The sequence below is a fragment of the Carettochelys insculpta genome, chromosome 26 (assembly GCF_033958435.1).
Source record: "Carettochelys insculpta isolate YL-2023 chromosome 26, ASM3395843v1, whole genome shotgun sequence".
NCBI classification, from domain to species: Eukaryota; Metazoa; Chordata; order Testudines; family Carettochelyidae; genus Carettochelys; species Carettochelys insculpta.
In genome coordinates, this window is record NC_134162.1 from 6,670,010 (window position 1) to 6,690,842 (window position 20,833).

Genomic DNA, 20,833 nt, shown 5'->3' on the forward strand with positions numbered 1-20,833 from the left:
TTGTTGTATCTGGCATAGCTATAGATGTAGTTGATCATAAAATTATTAATGCTTCAGACATGGGAGTTATTTTATTTTTACAGTAGAAGTATTCTTTTGTCTTTGTTTCTGCATGTGTAGGTCATGTAGAGAGGAAATTTGCTTTCCTGTGGTGATCTCTGCATGTGTTGTATCTTTTAGGTCACTACTCATTTATTAGTTTCTACTTACATTTTTCAAATGATTTGGTGCATTAATTCCCTTTTTTAATGGTGAAAATGGAGTTGGTGGTTGACATGTACACCAGATATGTACATCATACTCTAATTTTGACCAACAGAATGTTTGGGTGTATTGTGAAGAGAACTTTGTCATTCCTTAGTTTCTCTCCCTCCCTAAAACCACCCCAAAGGTGTTAAAACAGTCTTCTCTGAGAGGGTTGGAAGGGGCTTCCTTTGGAGTGTAGTGCTATTTTAAAGCATTACTCAGACATGTTTTTTAAATATAACAGTAAGTGCATCTTTTGGGGACTAAATGTGCTATTTCCATATCTCTACCAGCCTCATAGGATCTAGGGAGCTCCATATTCGAATTCAAATGACCCTAACTACTGAGCTGACATTGAGGTTCTGAACTTTTTTGGACTAGCTGAATTGCAAGACACACACTCAAGATACTTAAGCCATGAATGAAACTGTATTAATGCTAATACTAAGCATCATAATGGCAGAGCATGCCAGTTTGGGTGGGAAAAGCAACAAAAGCTGGAATAACAAAAATGAATTTCTCCGTTCACATTGTGCATAAACATGTTTCAAAACTGGCCCATATTTTGCTGCCAGAAATATGCTTACACCCAGAATCAAGGTGTGCAGATGAATTGTAAGTCACTAAAAATGTAGTTTATTATCATAGTATTGTCCTTAGTAGAAGGGATGTCCTATAATTTTATATACTTCCATTTTTCTTGCTAGGAGCTGGCCCACCATAATACTTGCAGTAGGGCACACAAAACATTCTTCATGGGGGTGATGGGGAAACTTTCTTGGAGATGGCCAAATACATACCTTTGTTTAAAGTCATAGATTTTTTACAACCAGAAGTGACTCTTATGGAAATTTAATGAATTCCATCATTGCGTCCACAAGCAATTCCTGAATCTGCAGCTGAAACGTTTTGGGTAGAGGCTTGTGTCCTGTGGGCCGTGTCTACACTAGCCCCAAACTTCGAAATGGCCACGCAAATGGCCATTTTGAAGTTTACTAATGAAGCGCTGAAATGCATATTCAGCGCTTCATTAGCATGCGGGCGGCCGCGGCACTTTGAAGTTGACGCACCTCGCCACCGCGCGGCTCATCGCGACGGGACTCCTTTTCGAAAGGACCCCGCCTTTTTCGAAGTCCCTTTATTCCCATGGGGACTTCGAAGTGGGCGGGGTCCTTTCGAAAAGGAGCCCCGTTGTGACGAGCCGCGCGGCGGCGAGGCACATCAATTTTGAAGTCCCCATGGGAATAAAGAGACTTCGAAATAGGCGGGGTCCTTTCGAAAAGGAGCCCTGTCGTGACGAGCCGCGCGGTGGCGAGGCGCGTCAATTTCGCAGTGCCGTGGCCGCCCGCATGCCAATGAAGCGCTGAATATGCATTTCAGCGCTTGATTAGTAAACTTCAAAATGGCCATTTGCGTGGCCATTTCGAAGTTTGGGGCTAGTGTAGACGTAGCCATGCAGTGAAAAAACATGCTTAATTCAGATATTTATTTTTACAAGTCATCATTAAGTAAAAAAATGACAGTATCTTGAAATACTTCACAAATAGGTGGTAATATTGGTTCTCTGACAATGTTGAGGGAAACATTGCAGCACTTAGCTGTCAAAGAACTGCTATTTCTTAAAGGTGACTTTCTAAAGGGAACTTTTAAGATCCCACATCAGTAAGAGAACATGAAGGCTTTGGTTTAACCTCTGGTTATTAATTCTTTGGTTTAACCTCTGGTTATTAATTCTTGGGAAGAACTCAGATTCTTTCTCCTTTTACCTGCTGGGTCCTGAGTTCACTTTTCTGTGCGACTGCTAATGAAATCACAAAGGCACAATAGAGGAACTTACGTGTTAAGGAGCATATATTGCATTAGTTGTTTCAGTTCAAATGGCTAAAATGTGGGTTTGGCAGGTAGGTAAAAAATTTTTTTTGGTGACTACTTATATAATTCTCAGTCTATGCAGATGTTCTATTAATTACTTGGGTATGTCAGGAGCTTTCAGTTCCAAATTTTGCAGCACCCTTTCAAATATGGAACTTGGGGAAGAGTCTACCGGTTCATAATTCTTGGCTTACTTGGATTGTTATGGCTCGTATAGCTGGGGTAAAACTTTTGATGAGTTGTCAGAGATTAACAGCAGATGGCACCACTTCACTACTTGAGAGACCTTTTGGCTGAAAGCTGCTATGTAACCAAAAGAGAAGAATTCTCTCTAAAATGAATTGGATTTAGTCTAATTTCATGTGTCAGTTCAGGGTGCAACTCGATGTTTCATAAGGAATTTAAACATGGATAGAATATAGTGGTATTGATCATTGGTATGTTGGTATAGTTTAAAAAAAGAAATACTGGGACCTAGTAAATTCCCTCTGGTCTTGGTTGGTGAAGTAAACTAAGCATGGTGGCCAAATGAGAAGAGAGGTGCTGTGAATTCAGCTGCTAAATTGCCAAGGAACTTTTCTGTCATCTTCCCCAGCCAGCCACTAGCAACATGTTGAAAATGGTGGGCTGTTTGCTGATTAACTTTTATTTGGAGGAAAACCAGCTTCTGATCAGAGACAATATGGGTAAGGTAATATCTTTTACAGGACCAACATCTGTTGGTGAGACAGACGAGCCACACAGAGCTCTTTTTCAGGTCTGGGAAAGGTCCATGTCACCATTAAATGCAAGGTGGAAGAGGTTGCTGAGAATAAGTGGTTAGCATATAATCCAGGGCAGAGGTGCCCACTAGAGCATTTCGTAAGACTTGCAGCCTGCTTCAACACAATATACTAAAAGCTGATGTATTAGTGTTCTGTCATCATGCTTACAGCATTCTAGTGTGCACAAGCATGTAAATAAAAATACTACTCAGAGAAACAACTATCTAAATACATGTGAAACAAGCCGAGCTTAATATAAATGAAAACAGGTGACTTTTACTAATATTAAAATATATGGAATTTGTGTAGCCCACAGAAGATTGCGCTTAGATTTGTGTCATTCCTGTGTAATAGATTGGGTCAAAGAAGTGGCCCATTAACACCTGTGCAGTCATAGGGCAAAAAATTAAGTTCAAGTTTGTAATAATAAGCTATAAATTCAGTGTCCATTGTTCAGTCCCTGTATTTACAGGCTTAAAAGTCACCTCCACCAAACAAGGATGTTCCACCAGAGAAGTACACCCCATCAAGGAAGGAGCCACCCAGTAATTTGAGAAAATCTGCTTCAGTACAAAAATAAAACATCCTCTGACTGGGCACTCCTAGTTGTCACCTCTTCCCCTCCATTCCCATCCTCTAACCCAGTGCTCAGCAACCCATATAATCTCCTGGCACACTTCAGCACTCATAATTTCATGGCACACCCAATACATACAGTCCAACCCCATCCCCCAGAGCCAGGCACCCTAGCCCCGCTAGTTCCCTTCTCTAACTCGATGCCGACAACTCACCATAGCCGCTTCTGCCACTAGAGCTGCCGCCACACGTTTCTCTCACCAAGAAGTGGGGCACGTGTGCAGAGCAGTAGACAGTGCTTGCAGTACACGTCTCTGAGGCGCACTAAACACTTCTTCGTGGCACAACAGTGTGCCACAGCAGACTGGTTGTGGAGCACTGCTCTAACCCGTACAGGGCATCATCAGACTACTACAACCCATATTTGATGCGGGCCACATCTGGAAAGAAGTATTTTCTTGAACGGCATCTTCTGGTCTTAAAACAACTCCCTTAAGCTTTTGAAGCTCACTATTTATTAAAAGCATATGCTCTACATATCAGAGCCCACTAATTAGAGAGGCACCAGACCATGCTAGAACAACAGAAGTAAAATCTGAAGACACATTTCCAGTAATACCATGGTCAACCCTCTGCGTAACACACCTTTCAAGATCTATGGGGTCCTTGTTGGGTCCCTGTCATAACATTTTTCTGATGTCACCCTTTGGAGCTTACATTCATAACTCTGCTAGACACTAAGAATCATGAACTGAGCAGAGGAGGTTTATGGCTTATTACAACAATCTGTAACCCACTAATGTATACATCAGGAAATTCATTTACATAACTCAGCGACATTGCACACATGCAAATAAAACTGAAGCTGGTATAAATGAAATATAGTTACTCAGCCCATTACAGGTGTTCACAACTAAACTAGGAGTCCCTGTTGAAAATAGATTTTCAGGGACACATTTACCCTTAGCTATCATAAATCTGAAAAGGTTTGACTCTAACAGAAAGTAGTCTATTCTGGAGAAGAAAAGTGAAGGCCTGCAAGGAGTTTCCTGGGTTCAGTTTAGGCATGCTACTCACTCTTGCTGCATGGCTATCGGAAAGTCACAATATATTGGTGTTTTCAGTATGTAGGAAACTAAGCTGCATGTGGGCCTCATGTTTATTGTATGGCAGAACACTTAGCTTATGTGGTGCCTGTAAAATGTACGGTTAAAATGCTTTATACATTAAAAATACTACTATGGTATTACAGGGGCAAGAGTGGTCATCTTGTTTCCCTATAAGCTACATATAATATGGACCTAAGTGACCTTCCCTTTTCACAGACGTCATTTGGGTGATCCTCAGCGTGGAGGTTGGAGGACTTTTAGGAGTAACGCAGCAGCTGTCATCCTTCGAAACGGAATTCAACACGCAACCACATCGCAAGGTAGAAGGAAACTTTAACCCCTTCGCCTCTCCGCAGAAGAACAGGCAACCAGATGAAAACAACCTAAAAGACCCTGGGGGTTCTGAGCTAGGCACAATCAGCAAAAACACGTGGGGGCCTGCTCCTGACCAAATTGAACAAGATCAGAACGGACTGTCACAAAACTCTGTAAATCTCTCCCCCAGCAGTCACTCGAACAACTTATCGGTAGTGACGTACAGTAAGGTAGGTGCCCTGGGAGAACAAGAGAATGGGTAGGTGACAAGACCATCGTGTGTACTGTGATAGTCCTCCTTCATTACGAACTGTGAAGCCTTGCCTTCTGCTTCTGCCTGACTTGCTAAGGAAGGGTTTGAATATAAGACTAACTCTGACAGCTCCTCTCTTTATGTAAAACAACACAAAATAAAGCACCCCCTTTAGCCAATAAATTCCACTAGATCCACATGTTAAAAATCCTTCTTGATGTTAACCTAATCTTGGCTGGGTGCTGTAACAGATAGTGGTTGGAGCCCTCTGCAGTCTCCAATATATTTAAGAAAGAAAGTCACAATATAGGTGATTTTTAAAAACCTGCACCCCGCACATCATGGGATTCATCCAAAGAAATTTTTTTTTTTTTTTTTTTTTTTTTTTTTTACACAATAACAAATGGGCAGAGGGTTGCCTTCCTCAGCATATTGGCATCAGGAGCCACTGTTCAGGAATAGTCAGTCCTAGGACTATTCCTGTTTCTGTGATTTTTCTTGTCTCTGTAATTGTGTTTTCAAATCTCTCTACAAAGCTTGTGTATGGATGCTATATAAATAAGTTTGAGTGATATATTTTAATTTTTTAGATGCTTGTACAAGTACGTGAAACGAATTTCAGGATTATTTACACTTGAGAGAATCCTATTATTGAAGGAAGTGTGTCTAGGAGTGTGTGTCTGTTCCCAGAATAGTTGATTTTAAAATCCTTTAAATATACTTTACTGTACTTGAAACAGGCTCTGTAGGAAAAGAACACTCAGTTGCTGTTTGCTTTAATAAAGTCCTAACATTGAGAACTACCCTGCTGTAGATAAACTGGTTGAACTGTTTGTAATGTGCAAATGAATCCACTCTGTAGTGTCATCTTTGTACTGAGGTTACTTATTTGTTCTAACTTTTACTTATAGGAGGTTCCAAAATAGGAGGTGCAACTGTACAGCAAACAGTGAATTGCCCCCTTCTTATTAGACATCTCAAACCATCAGTTGTACTTGCTGGGTCTTGGGATGGGACTCTCCTTTAAAGTTGGAGCCTGATTGTGCAGAGAATTGACAATTACAGTGTTTCACTGCTAGATTGCCAAGTCAAATCCAAGGTAAATCAGAAGAGACAAAAAGCTCTTACTGGTGATTGCTTTCTCTGTTCTGGTCCAGGCTATGGTGGACAGTGGCCTTATCACAAATCCATTTCTCAGTTCCTATGGAGGGGTCAAGAACTAATGTACTTGTCAGCTGTACTCCGTTATCCCTAATAAGGGATCCCTCTGTAAGAAGGTTGAGGCACACTGAGCGGATAATGTGTTGCAAGTTGCTCTGTTGTTGTTTGTGAGATGTTTGTGCTCTGTACCTAGAGGGCTACGTTTCTAGGACTGGTAAATGGGCACCTTTCAAGAGTGAGTTAAATACATGCAAAGAACAGAAATAAAAATTGTCATTAATTTAGCTGCGATACTGGATTAATCTGCCAGTTTTTCACAGCTACAGATGGAATCAGATCTCTTTTCCAACACTCATAACTTGGTGATCCCAGTCTTAGGATATGTCCACACTTGCCAGTGAAGTGGGCATAGCCATACTCGCTTTAATGTAATCTAGTTTCTGTGGGTAACAGCAGCAGAATACATATGGTAGCATAAGCGTAGGTGCGGGTTAGCAGCCAGTGTACAAGTCTTGCAGAGTGTCCTTGGATATGTATTCTGATTGCTGGTCTTTGCCATCACCAGGTACTTTGTTGTTACCCATGCTAACTAGATTAAAGCTACGTAAGCTTACCCATGCGCCTAGGTTATGCCTTCATTTGCAGTGTAGACAGACCATTAGGAATAAATTTTCAGCTGAGTTTGAGCATTTTGGTCCTGCATATTTTGACTGCAGAATTTGGTTACTGTATATGTCTACGTGATTGGTATCTGCAATTGATTAGACAAGTAACCACGAAGATTTGTATCTGCTGTAAAATATAGTTGCAAAAAGTCTGGGTGTGGGGTTTTTGGTGGAAACAAACTGTCATGAGAAGAGAGGCAGGGCTCTTAAAATATGCCCTTTTGACTGGGTATACATCTTCTCACAAGTTGAAACAACCATACTTCGGATGTAGTGTAACACAGAAAAGTTCCTGCTCATTAAGAAGCCAAAACAAGACAAGTGTCAATATTTTAAATCTAGTGTACTGGTGAGCTGGGTTGGAAACCGAAGACTGAAATACTAGCTACGCTGGGATAAATGCGCGGCATAGCTATTTAGGAATAATTTCTATCCCATATTGGCCAGTAGTCTGGAAAGCAATACAAGGACTAGTAAGAGCTACTGTGGTTCTTAAAGTAAAACAGACAGGAGTTACACCTTGATTAAGCAAAGATAAAAGGAATAAGGAACTAATTACATGGGCAAAGGTTACATCCATCTCAACAACCTGGGCTAGTTGGTCACTGCTATCCAGAGATTTGGATCATAGAATGCTAGAACTGGAAGTGACCTCAAGAGGTCATCAAGTCCAGTTCCCTGTCCTCATGGCAGGACCAACCACCATCTGTATCATCCCTATTAGACGTTTAGCCAACAAGTTGTTAAGTATCTCCAATGATGAAGATTCTACAACCGTCCTAGGCAATTTATTCCAGTATTTAACCACCCTGACAGAAAATGTTTCCTAACGTCCAACCTACACCTCCCTTCCTGCCATTTAAGTCTTATCATGATCTGTTGTGACACAAGTCAGTCTAATCTCGTCTCAGGAGGCAGTTTTCTAGTGATTTCTTCTTCTGACTGAAGTTTAGCTTTTCCATTGCTTCCAACTAGTTGCCATCCCATCATAAAAGATCTGTACTGCTGTGAACCAAACATTAACTCTCCTAATAGTTCAGTGGGCTAGTCCAAATTTTTTTTCCAACCTAAAGAAAGATCACAGTCCTCCTAATCCAGACTTTGTTGCAATGCTTGTACATGAACCTCAGAGTCCTATTTCAAGCTCCCAAGAGACTCCCACTGTCTTTTTGACAGAAACTGATGTGGACTGGATCTTAATATTACTTCATTTGTTTATCACCTGCTTAGAATATAGAGCCCTGAAAGAGTTTCTGTGCTATTGATTGTGTACTCTTCTCTCCATGGTAAATTGGTAGCTAACCACTACCTCAACACTTCAAAAAGTGACTTTCCAGCAGGAAACTTTGTCAATTGCAGAACCTCTTTGACATACAAGCATTGATTGGTAAAATGTTTTCCAAAGGAAGCAAAAGCTGCAGACTGTTGTGTGTTGAGAGAGCTGACAAAGCTGTTAGGAAGCTCTTTAGCAAAGTCTGTTGCCCGTTGACAGCATTTTGGGAAAGCAAGGGAAAATTTTTTTTTGTCACATCCAGAATTTATCATCGGGTTGGCAGAACAATGTAAGACAGTCTCACAGACATTGCCTTGTGAAAGCTGGATGGATGTGTGATCTGTTTAACATCAGGGATTGACCACCTAAACTGCATGGCTGTTTTAGCTGGGAAGGGACACTGTATTGACAATCAAAAGCTCCAAGAGGCTCTGGGATGTGCCAAGTGGGAAGCAGGAGGAGAGAATGACCAATCACTTTGCATCTCATATCCTTGAAGTTCCCACCTCTGTTCAAGAACTTCCTGTGATAGCCAAGCCATTATATGTTGACCTGCTTTGCTAGAAGTCATAAATCTGACTTCTTACTTTTGTTTGAAATACATGGAGCTGATTGTCAGCTCAATGGTAACCTGCCTATCCAAAGTCAATGATCTGATCAAATATTAGTAAAAGGTACACTCTAGTTTTAACCTCTTGGCTTCAGAATTCCTGCAAACACAGCAGTGCCAAATACTCATTCCTGTTGTTGCAGTGCTAATATTTCTCTACCCAGACAAGTGTTCTAGCTACAGTTCTCTCTGCCAGAAGGACTATAGTTTTACAGAAGTGTTGTTCAAAATCAGATCTATCATAAGCTGAACCATTCTTATGTTTCTTTTCCATTTGATTGTTCAGGTTTAAACCAAACTCGTGTCAGATCTGGTTGAAGATCTGAAAACTCCAGTTGGGGAGCATTTGCCATATCATTTTGTGGTACTAAATAATTTAATTGTAGAAATTTTAAAAAGAGAACTTTTTCATGACCGAATAGTCACAGAGAGGTAGCTGTTAAGTTAGTCTGTATCTTCACAAAACAAAAAAATAGTCATGTGGCACTTCTAAAGACTAATAAAATAATTTATTTGGTGGTGATCTTTCATGAGGCAGACCTACTTTCAGATCTGGAAATAGTGATTAATTTTGATGTAGAGCACCCACAACTGTGGCACTTCTGTTATTGCCACATTGTCTTTTGATTAGAAAGAGACTTGCTAGTGCCTTTGGAATGGGGGATTGAGGGTTTGATGTGTAGTTTAATTTAATTACTGAGGTTACTTGTGTCCTGCACTTTTATCTAGGGCTTAATAAAAATACGTAACTGCTTTCTTCCCACAGAAGGCGATTCGAAGACCAGTGAATGTCCATGGCTGTTAGACTAAGCATTTTGCAGTGAAAAGCTGCCTTACTACTTCTGCTCTAAAGAGAGAGGATTTCAGAACTGGGTTTATTTTCCCTGAAATTCATCAGATGTCCCGGGGTTCACATGAGCACAATTCCTCTCTGGTGAATGGTTTCTTTAGACAGTGAGTCAAGTTTCTGGACCCACATATAAATTTGGAAGGCCAGTGACATGCTGCCCTACCATTGCTTAAACTTATCATGACCTTCTTCTTAGAGAGTGATAATCTTTCTTTTAAAAAGAATTCCCCACCCCATCCCCCAGAGGAGTAATCTGTAACATTAACTATGTACTTAGATGGCTGTAAAGGGAGGTTTAGGGCTCTTCAGGACAACTCCAGAAGTACTAAACTAACTCACCGGCAGATTATGTGAATTTTTGTAATGGCAATCACTCTGCCTCACCATCTGGCTATTGCTTTTCTCTGGGGGTTGGACTGTATTCTGCACTTCTGAATAGTTTTTGGAGAAAGGGAAATTACGTTAAGGCCTTGTCTACACTTGCCCCAAACTTTGAAGGGGGCATGTTAATCACGGCAACGGGATATTACTGCTGAAGTGCTGTGGTGAATATGCAGCACTTCATTAGGCCAGTTCTCCTCCGTGGCAACTTCAAAGCATCAAACTTCGAAGTGCTGGCATACATGTAGCCATGGGCCCTTTGAACTGCCGGCGTTACTTCTAAGTTCCTTTACTCCTTGGGCCAAGCATGGTTGAGGAGTTAAGACATTGTCTTAAGGCAGAGACACAATATATAGGAAAGGACCGAAAGGAACGATGGAGTGGACTAGAAAAAGGTAAGATGTTATTCAGCGCGCACACAACTTCGTATATTCCCCCACGCTTCTGTATGTCACAGAGACCTTATCTCGGACTATTTTAAAGAAATTAATTCCCTGGGTCAAGAAGGAGAACATGTCAAGTGTAAGTAGTGCAAGAAGAAGTTGTAGGGCCTAGCTGCAAGATGGAAACATCAGAAAGAAAACTGCTTCTTGGATGAAAATTATGTGGATGAAGATACGGGCATAATTGAGTGGATCAACTGATTTAGTAACTTAAATATTCACTATGCAACACCTCGTGCTTAGAGTCTCTCTATGCCTTTTAATATTAGTGTGATTTGACAAGTAAATTCCAAAGCAGTTTGCTGTGTTGGATGATGCTAGAAAAAAACCTGTATCTTAACTAATCCTTATGACTTGTTTAATTAGTTAATTAGGTTTAGAATCTGTCACTGAAGTATATTGTACAGAAAGCTACTATAAGTGAAATTCATTTGCCACTGAGTGTCATTTTTATATTCTGTAACATATGCCTCTGCTTTTGAAACATCATGGCCACAGATCATAATGGTGATACCATAAATCGATTTCCTATTTTGCTTCTGCCTAACTCAGCTTTTTCAAGGGAACCCCATTCTATACTTGTTTTTTCAAGAAAAAAAACAGCTAGTGACTACCAAGGGACTTGCTCCAAAATGAAGTGCTCCATAAACACAGTCAGTCTTACCTTTTCGGTGTAAATCAGTTATTTAAATATCTTTTGAGTTAAATCAGTCCACACCTGCTGACATGCCATCTGTCACTGTGACAAGTAAGCATCTCGAAATTTCACACACAGAGCATTTGGAGTGCTGTTCTGTGTGGCATTGCAGGCCATCAAGTGTGTGTGTATAATGATCTTTAGAGAATCAAAATCACACTTGAGAACCACTTCCTCTAAAAATGTAAAAAAAAAAAAAAAAAAAAAAAATCAACACAATTTATCAAAACTACATAGAGATGCTCTGTGCTACTTCTGTAGTATATTTCTCTTCCCCTCCCCTCTACCCCTAATCAGCTTCTGCCCAACCTTGATAGGCCAGTGGTAATGGGGCCCTTCCTCTGCATTCCAGGTGGGTACTATGGCTCTTGGATGCTCAGGCTGAAATTATACAGGCAAGTTACTTGGCCTCAGGGTTGTGCTAGGTAAGATAGAGCACCCTCTCAAGATGGGTGAAATACTAGACTCTTGAGCCCTCCTGTTTGGGGAGAAGGTATGTTCCCATAGTTCACAAAATTTGAACCTGGGTTTAGTATTTATTCTCCAAACTGGGTTAGTTGACAGCCATTGTAGTTGAACTGACTTAGTTCAAATGTGAAGAAGCCACAAGCTCAGCATTGCTATTAACCTCCTTCCTGGAACAATCTGATATCTCCTCATCAGTGTCTGCAGGTTAAACTGGTTTTAATCCCCTCTTCTGTGGATCCAGGAATTGGCTTCTGAAAGAGTAACCGAGATGCAATTATAACTGGTTTAGTTAAATCCATCAGGAGGCTGTGGGAAGATTTTTATCTTTCTCTGTGGTTGTCCTGTGGCATAATATTTGCATGGCACGTATGGAACTAAAACACAACAAAATACTTTGTTCTTCCATTGGTATTCAGTTTGGGTGAGTAAGTCAAAGAACTCATCGTAGTTCGGATGAGCACTGACCAGAAATGGCTCAGGAAGCAAGGATGAAGAGACAGGGTCTTTGTAGTGTTATCTGGTGTTACCATCAGCGTGCGCTGGGAGATAATTATGTTGCTTGGCAGCTGTACATCAAAAAGCTCATGTACTTTTTTAAAATTAAAGTGTACCTTTTATTGATCTAAATTCAGCTACAAAGGTGAAATATAGATAATTGTGAGAAAGTTTGAGTTGTGATGGTTTGTGAAAGAAAACTCCCTGGGATGAAAAAAGGATTTTACTTTAACTCTAAAAATGCCTGCTTTTGTAATGATCATGCTGCTCTGAGTACTCACTAGGGCATGTACTCTTTTTCTTTCTCACAAACCCTATTTTAGTCCTGTGCTTGGCATTTAAGAAGTCAGCTGGGCTCATTCTAATATCCTGCATTTGAGGCTGTCCCAGTTCGGGTGCATGGCTCAAAATACGACTTTTGTGAGTACTGAATACTTATCAGTGGGGTTAGAGTCCCAGAAACACTGACCTCCAGTTTAAGCACCGAAGTAAAATTTAATAGCTACTTTGTTATTTTAAAGCTGGTCCTTAAATTTCATTATTTATTTCACGTACCTAAATAACTGTTGCAGTGGTATTTCAGCACTGAATTTCTAACTTTTACCTCTGGTGGGAGACAGGGAAAATAACTGGAAAGCAAAAATTGCAAAGCAGAACGTGAGCTTGTCCCATTGTTTTTGAAGATGCTCATTTTGCAAATCAGGTTCAAATAGAAGTTTCTTCAGATGAAATTCTTCCCATTCTTTTCAAATATGTGGGAAATGCTGGGTTTCTTTTTGCACATTTCTGGTGGGAAAATGATCTATTGGTGGAATTGTGATGGAAAACAACGTGTGAGTTGTGGAATGAATGGTCAGTAACTGAATGTTCACAGCCTATTTCTCAAGTATCATGGCTTTTTTAAAGCTCTGTTACATTTTAGGTTAAAGCAACGTTCCAGCATGGTTGGTGCTAACTCTTGAATTGTATTAAAACAAAAAGCAGTCAAGTAGCACTTTAAAGACTAGCAAAATAGCTTATTGGGTGAGCTTTCGTGGGACAGGCCCACTTCTTCAGACTGTAGCCAGACCAGAACAGACTCAATATTTAAGGCACAGGGAACCAAAAACAGTAAGCAATTTGAATTGTATTGTGATTATTTGTATTTTAGTAGTATCTAGAGCTTTTAGTAGAGATCAAGGCACTATTCCACATTCCTGACCCCAAAGAGCTTACCATTTGAACAGGTTAGCTAAAGGGTAGAAGAAAGGCAGCCAATAGAGAATTGAGTCTAAGGGTCTAGAGATGATGGCGGGCCCAGGGAGCTGGTACAATTTCCTGAGTCCTTCTGTATTATCCTTTCTCCCTGATCAAACACTGGTTGACTTAATGAAAAAACTCCAAGCCTTTCAGTTTCTCTGCATGTTGACTTTTAAATGATATCCTCTTAGTCGAAATGAGTAGTTCCTTTCCTCGGAACCATTGACATGAAATAATGTAAAAAGTGCAAAAGACGTGTTGAATTAGGTCATTGCCTGCAGATGTCGGGTACTTTTCTTTTTGGGGGTTTATAATGGATGCAACAGTGCAAAACTGTGGATATACTGCTGGGGTAACAGAATGTTTTCTCTTATGTATCATTAGTTGCCGCAAGTGGGTTTGTGTGTAAAAAAGTACACTTCACAGGTAAGTGTGAGATATAGTGAAGGGCTGTACGTAAACAAGATTTTTTTAGGGTAATTGTAAGAGCAAAGATGAATTCATCTGGTCAAGTTTGCAGTTGCAAGCAAAAGTATTTGGAAACGGTTCCGGAACTGTTCAGTATTGACTATTTCACAGATGTGAGTAGTTTCACAGGGTTAAAATGCTGCAAAGGTAGGGTGATTTTCTCACACTTGACAGTGAACTGAAATCTGGTTTTGATTGACACTCTGAATCATTAACAGAATGGTGCAGTTTTAAATTATACACCAATGACAGCAGGATTTGACCGCTTTTCTGTATATACTCTCAAAGATCCAAGGACAGGGTTCTTTCTCTTGCAGTGGTTTATAAATTTACTAGTCCCTTCAGGAGCTGTCTCTTACAAGGGATGTTCTTAAGGCTGTATGCATTTTTGACTTATCTCAAGGCAGTGCCGGGAGCTTAAATCACATTATTTTAGTTATTAATACTGCCATTTGGTGTGGACAACAATGAGATCTTGGCAGCTGAAAAGGCTTCAGTTCAGATATTAAATCTGTCTTTATCAAATGAGGTACAGTAGTCCACTTCTTTGTTATAGCACGAGGTGCCTAATCTTTCAAATGAAAAGTTATGAAATAATGCTGTTGCCCACTGTCTGGTTAATCATTCTTCCCTGATATATGCTGGACTCACCAGTAGTTTTGGGTTACTGGAAGATGCTTTATTGGTCTGTCATGCTGTTGTGTTACATCATATAACCCAGGGAAGTTACTCTTGACTTGTTAACTGTGGTGAGACTCCTGTATGCTGTTGGCACTTGATCATTAAAAACTAGAAAGAGAGATACAATAGGTCTTTTAATTTGAGGTTTTTGCAGCATGACCCATTCCGTCCCACCTGACTTACGCCAATATAATAAGGGCTTTTTGGTATGAGTTATACAAAACACCTCTGTACTTCACATCCAATTCCAGTACTTATGGGTCACAGAGCAAGCTGATTATGGAGTTACAGCAAAATATGTTGGCGACAATATTTCTTTTGCTGCTGTGGCTCATCCTGCTGAAAAAGAGAGGTAATTGTTTTGACGTTTAATTAGGTCACTGGCTTTCTTTTTCTTTTTTTTTTTTTTAAACTCGGCCACACAATGGATAAATCTTTTCCTTGGCCTTCTCATTTAAAAATTAGAACTTAATTGCTGCAACTATTTCAGTAAACAGTGCAGCTCTGATGTATTGAGAAGTCTTTTAAAAATATTGGGTGTGTTTATTTTGATGTATGTTAAAATGTGCCAAAGTTGGTGTAATTAGACCATGGGAGATTACAGAAATAGTGTTGCTATTAGTTTCAGGCCCTCTGCTACTAGATCTGGCACCTACATAACTTCAAGGTTCAGGAGGAAAACACGAATTGTTAAGTGTTCTACTTTTTTGGAGGTTTCCCTAGAGAAAGAAGTACATTGTAGAGATGTCAAGTCTCATAATATTTAGAAATTAAAATGGTCAGAGTAAAAGCTTCCTCATACTGTGTGGGGGGTAGTAGGAGTGAGGTGTGTTTATAGAGGGGGACAAAGGCCATGTCTGTATTGGGAATTGTCCCCATTTTCAGATACTACCTAGTTGGGCCACTGCAATATTGTAGTATAGGTTAGAGGAAATCATGAATCGTATTGATGCAGCTTTACCTGGTTTCAAGCAGAGGGAAGTTGTGTGCACACAAATGGGGCTTACAGTGATTAATCCTCTGTAGGCTTGGGATCTGGACTGTGTCAGTTTCACCATTAGCCAAAATTCCCTATACAGAGAAGGCCACAAAGTGGACCATGCAGTTATGTTAAATATTGTCAGAGCTAAGTGACAGCAGGCAGAGGTGAGTTGCTGAAAGCTTAGGTAATGACACGCCTGGTGAGCTCATCTGTGGGGGCTGAACCTCAGGAGGCTGGGTCTTAAAGACAAGGCCAGACCCATTAGCTTATATACATACATATCTCATATAACTGGAAGGGACCTTGAAAGGTCATGTACCCTGCCCTCTTGGCAGGACCAAGCACCCTCCCGCTGGCAGGTTTTTTTTTTAAAAAAAAAAAAAAAAAAAAAAAAAAAGAAAAAAAATCTAGTTGCTCCAGACCTGTAAATGCCCTCTTTATGGACTGAACTCACAGCCCTGGCTTTACAAAGCCAGTGCTCACACAGGCAACGAATAGTTGATATAAATACCTGGATGTGATCTAGCCGGTAGAAGGAGACAGAAGGGGAGTGTTAGTATAAGTTACAAGTGTCTGTGAAGTAGATGACCGCTGTCAGTTGATGCAGGTGGTAGTAAAGATGAGCTGTTGGGATAGGGTGGAGAGAGGGTAGGTATACTTTTTTCAAGCTGATGGTAGTCTGCTGGCATTGTCTTTTGCCTATGGAAACTGATTTTTGTCTACAACTCTCTTTCAGGGTTTCCACGGTCCTTATCCCTTTGGACAGTCTTAAAAACAAACAAAACGGGTATCGTCGAGGAGGATTGACAAAGAACTGACTCATGGGTAATGGAAGGGGGTTCTTATGGCTTGTAGAAGACATGGCATGGACCCCCTTCACTACTTCTGCAACCTGGATAAAGAAGAAAACAAAAAAACCAATAACTTAAGACTAGTGGTTTCCAGAGGAAAACAAAACTAAAGTATGCATGTGTGAATGCTGAATTTCAGGAGTGCTGTTCAATGCTACGAGAAAGAGAAAATACACCAACACCGTGGTTTTTTTTAGAAGTCATTATTACAATTAGGTAGCTAAAAAAGTTTAAAAAAATTAAATTGAAAGCCATCTTTTTAAAAGGAAAAAAAGATTTATTTTGCCTACAGAGCGGTTGTAGTTTGAGCAAATGTTTCATTTTTTGTTTGTTTCCTGTTAATTTTTTTAGTAAGGGACAGAGTGCATTTTTATGGAACTGTTGTGTTTGCTTGCTACAGAATGGGAAGCTCGCTGAGTGTCTTTTGGGGTTCATGCAGTGACTTCTCTTTGTATGTTGGATGTTTTTAATGTGTGATTGGGCCAGCCCCCAGCTCTGTGAACTTCAGTGACATCTTCTGTTTTTTAGTGAGCAAACTTTTAATCTTCCTCATTTGTCTGTTTCTCTTTCGACCTTAATGTTATCAGTAACTCAGTCAAGACCAAACTGTGACATTAGGATGGTTGGACTCCAGCACTGAATTAAGATAACTTGGGAGGTTCATTTTTTTTCTCTTGGAACTTGAAGTATGCATATACATAATTCAGTAAGAAATGGATTTAGTGAAGTTCCAAAGCTGGTCCTTAATGCTTGGTATTTTAAAATGCTGTTTTGTTGTCTAATATTGATGTCCAGTAGCTGTGCCTAGAACAGCCAGGCAAGTGTATCTGTCTTGTGCCAAGAGAAAATTAACTTTCTGTAGCTGTAGTTCACGGAACAGTAATTATAAAGTTATGCAAAAGTCATGTCCCTTTAGATTTAAAACTCATACCCCTACCCTTTTTGTATCATTTTAATTCCTCTGTCCTGTGCTAAAGTACTAGTTTAGCAAACAGAGGCCTGTTTAATTTTGACTGTAGAGCAAGGCGTTGAATCATCAGCTGGATTCCACAGTAGCGCCTTGTATTCTTTTGCCTTTTTACTGGCCCGTAGCTTCCTTGACGCTCTAGTTTTCCAGATGGGTTTCATCCAGCCTCCTGTTCAGAAGAGGAAGAGCTCTTTTGGACACGAGTGTCACTTTGTTGTGAGTCTCCTTGGAGGAATGATAGCCATGTACAAATAAGACTGTGCAGAGCAATTGCATAGGACGGTGGCATTCTGCACAGATTTTAAGGTGTTGGGTAACTGTCAGCCAGGCAGTCCAGGTACTTGGGAGGAGAATTTTTTATTTTTTGGGGGGAGCACTGATTCAGAAACACAAACCAGGCCATAACAGCCATCTGCCAAAGATACAATAATATGCAATGTTCTCCTTCAACCCCGTCCTCCTGTCCCAAGCTACCCACTTGTGCGTGGCATGCCTACTGAAAGCATTGCAAGGCTTTAGGCTGGCTAGTCTGCACCCAAGCAGCAGTGTTTGCTTCAATGACTTGAAGGATTTCATTTTTCAGTGCAATTTCCATGGGCCTTATTCTGCAAGGAAAATCAGTAGTTCCTGTTGAGGCTAATGGGAATAGTAGGTATTCTAACAAGCAAGAGTTGGACCACTGGTAAGACATTTGGATCCTTACAGTCTCTAGGTCCTAATGAACAACTGCCCTGACATTGCTTCGTTAGTGGGGTGGCTATAAGACGCTGGATTTCTAAGGACATGTTCCCTTTTGAGATTGGAAATCTCCCTTTCATCACTCTCTCTAAATACACAGGTAGGGCTGAGGACTGGGGTGTGAAGGATTGCACCTTGGATGAAGAAGGCAGGGGAGTTCTGGAGGAAGGTATGCTTGGCTTTTGCAGCTCTGGTGGGGGTATTAATTTACAGGCCTGTGGCAGGATAACTGGGTGCTTGGAGAAGGGGATGCAGCTCCAGTTTAGTGCTTCACATGGAATTAAGGAGGTGGAGGCTGTTTGGTTAGCTCTAGTCATGAGACCCTGTCTAAGGCTTGTAATATCCTTGTTGCTGTGCGTGATATATATTATTCAGCTGTCAAAATGAAGCAAGTGTGTAAACCGTCATGGTAAAGTATGAATGAGGTCTGAACTGTGTGCAAGGCCTAAGCCCAGGTATATCCAGTGCCCAGCATGTAGCAGCCTTCCCACTCCCATATGTCCCTTCTGGAAGAGTTGCTGTTAATCAAGGTGACAAAGCTACTCCTTGCTCTAGTCGCATCAGCTGCATGCAGCTGTTGTGGAGAAGAGCAGGAACAAGGATTTCTGGGTTGCAGACTGCTGCCACCAATGGGTCCTGAACTCTGCCAACCTTGTACTGGCTGGGACAGTCGTGAGACTCTCAGAGCTCTCTTGCCAGACTCTTGTTTTCTCTTCTGTTCCCCCAGCACATAGGCTTCGCCCACCTAAACCGATGGTCACATGGCCATTCTCCTGTCACTAATGCAAAGATGCTATTTTGTTCCCTTTCTTAAACAAATCTAGCATGTGCCCTCAGTTGTTCCTGTGCCTTCTCAGTTGTGGCTATGTCCATTCTGCACACCCTCTCCATGTTTCTCCTCTTTTGAGTGTGTTTGAGTGTACCATGCCCTGTTGATTGGATTGTTCACAGAGGGGAAAAGAGAGATTTGATTTGAGCTGCAGTTGGAATAAATCAGCCTGCTAATGCTGGCATATTACATCTGTTTCCTAGGAAATAGATCTCTAGTATAAACACACCTTTATCAGAGGGGACGATTGCTCTTGAAATAGCTGCAAAAGGTTCATAACTGTTTCAGAGCGTTGGTTAGTGTGATAATCCTTGTGTGTTAAAATTGGAGGTGGTTTAAACTGGTAATCACTCTGCCTCCTGTTTCTGTGCAGTGAAAACTGAGTCCCCTGGTGTTTTGCAATGCTCCGCGTCCCTAAGTTTATGCTACTGTTTAGTTGGCAACATGTTGAAAAAAAGGTTTCAGTGATGCTTGGCAGAGGTCTCTGCTAGTCACAGCTGGGGCTGAATTACATAGCTTTCCTAGGGACAATATTTTCAGGACAGGAGGGAGGCTAAAGTGAGGCACCTAAACCAAAAATGGCCAGATGTTTTTCAGAAGTGCCAGACGTTCACATTTCTCATTGATATCGGCAAGGAGCTGCGGATGTAGAACATTTAAAAACCAGATGGAGGGGCATGCCTAATTTTAGCTCTCAGGAGTTGGGACTCAAAACCTCAGCAAAGGCAAGAGAAGAGATTATATGCTGTGTTATCCTTGTCGTCTTGTGTCCTGGGAGGACATGGCAAATGGAGATAGCTTCAAAAATGGAAGCTTGAACTTCTGAGGCAGATTGGGGTTTTTAATGAAACCACGAGTGTAGTGTGAGGTGTTGAGTTCAGAAATGCCTGCTAACCCCAGTGTCTCTCAATATGACTCCAGTCTAGTTTCAAATATACCCTGTCTCATGGCTGGGAAAGCCTGTAAACTTTGTGCCCTTTTTGGTGGAAAGTTGCTATGTATCTGGCAATCATATGATGGAGAGTGTCTGCTGCCCTACTTGAGAAGGGTGTGTGTACATGTGGTGGTGGGAGAGAGAGAGAAGTGGTGCATCTTGGAAGCTCTGGGGTATGGGAGATGCCTGCAAGTGTGATCGCAGCGCGTCATGGGTGTGTGCATAGTTTGAGTTTGCAGGGCTAGGAAATACACGCTGTCCCAAGTTTCTGTTGTGGTTTTTCATGTGTGAGGTGAGTGGTTGGTTCTGCAGCCTGTCTTTATTCTCTTCGGGGGGAGTGCATGTGTAGAGCAGGTGGTGTGATGCTTCATTCAGTCTGGGAGAAGTCTGAAGATAGCACATTGGGGGTAATAAAAAAAGGAAGCTTTTTCCTTTAATGTATAAATGAATATTTGTATGATTAAATTAACACAGAAACATGACTTTCAGATGTCTGTAGAGTTTTTTTATTGAGGCGTGAACAGTTTCTTTTCTCTTATGACCTTTGCAATGTATGTTAAATGTGTCTTCACTGCTTCCATCTTCAGGTCTTTGGGGGTGCTGGGCAGAGACATGAAAAGCATGCTGTAAACTTCAATGTTAACGTTCCTTTCTCCATGAATAAGTTTAAGGAGAAAATGTGAGAGGAAGTAAATTCAGGGTACCCTGGATGCATGAAATAAAAATAATTTTCCAATTCCAATATACAGTAAACTTTCATATCTGGCAGCCCGGGACTGGGAGGTTGCTGGATATTCAAATATTCTTGATAATAAAGAGGTAATCCTGGCAGTGCATAACACTAAAGAAAAACAAAATTAAGAAACAAACAAATGTGTGCAGAGTATTTTCTTTACCAACAACAGTAGTATTGTACCCAGTAAGATTACACTTGCTGTATTTGCTATATTTATTTGTATTTACTCT

General features: G+C 40.8%; 1 protein-coding gene across 1 annotated transcript in view; it reads left to right on the plus strand.

Moving 5' to 3' along the window:
• The window catches only part of ILRUN (inflammation and lipid regulator with UBA-like and NBR1-like domains), a 51,588-nt gene extending 31,239 nt beyond the window's left edge, over positions 1-20,349 (plus strand). The window contains exons 4-5 of the mRNA XM_074977405.1: positions 4,784-5,112; positions 16,285-20,349. Coding sequence (XP_074833506.1) covers positions 4,784-5,112; positions 16,285-16,320 — 365 coding nt within the window. The 3' untranslated portion in view covers positions 16,321-20,349. The remainder of the gene's footprint in view (positions 1-4,783; positions 5,113-16,284) is intronic.
• Positions 20,350-20,833: the final 484 nt, after the last annotated feature.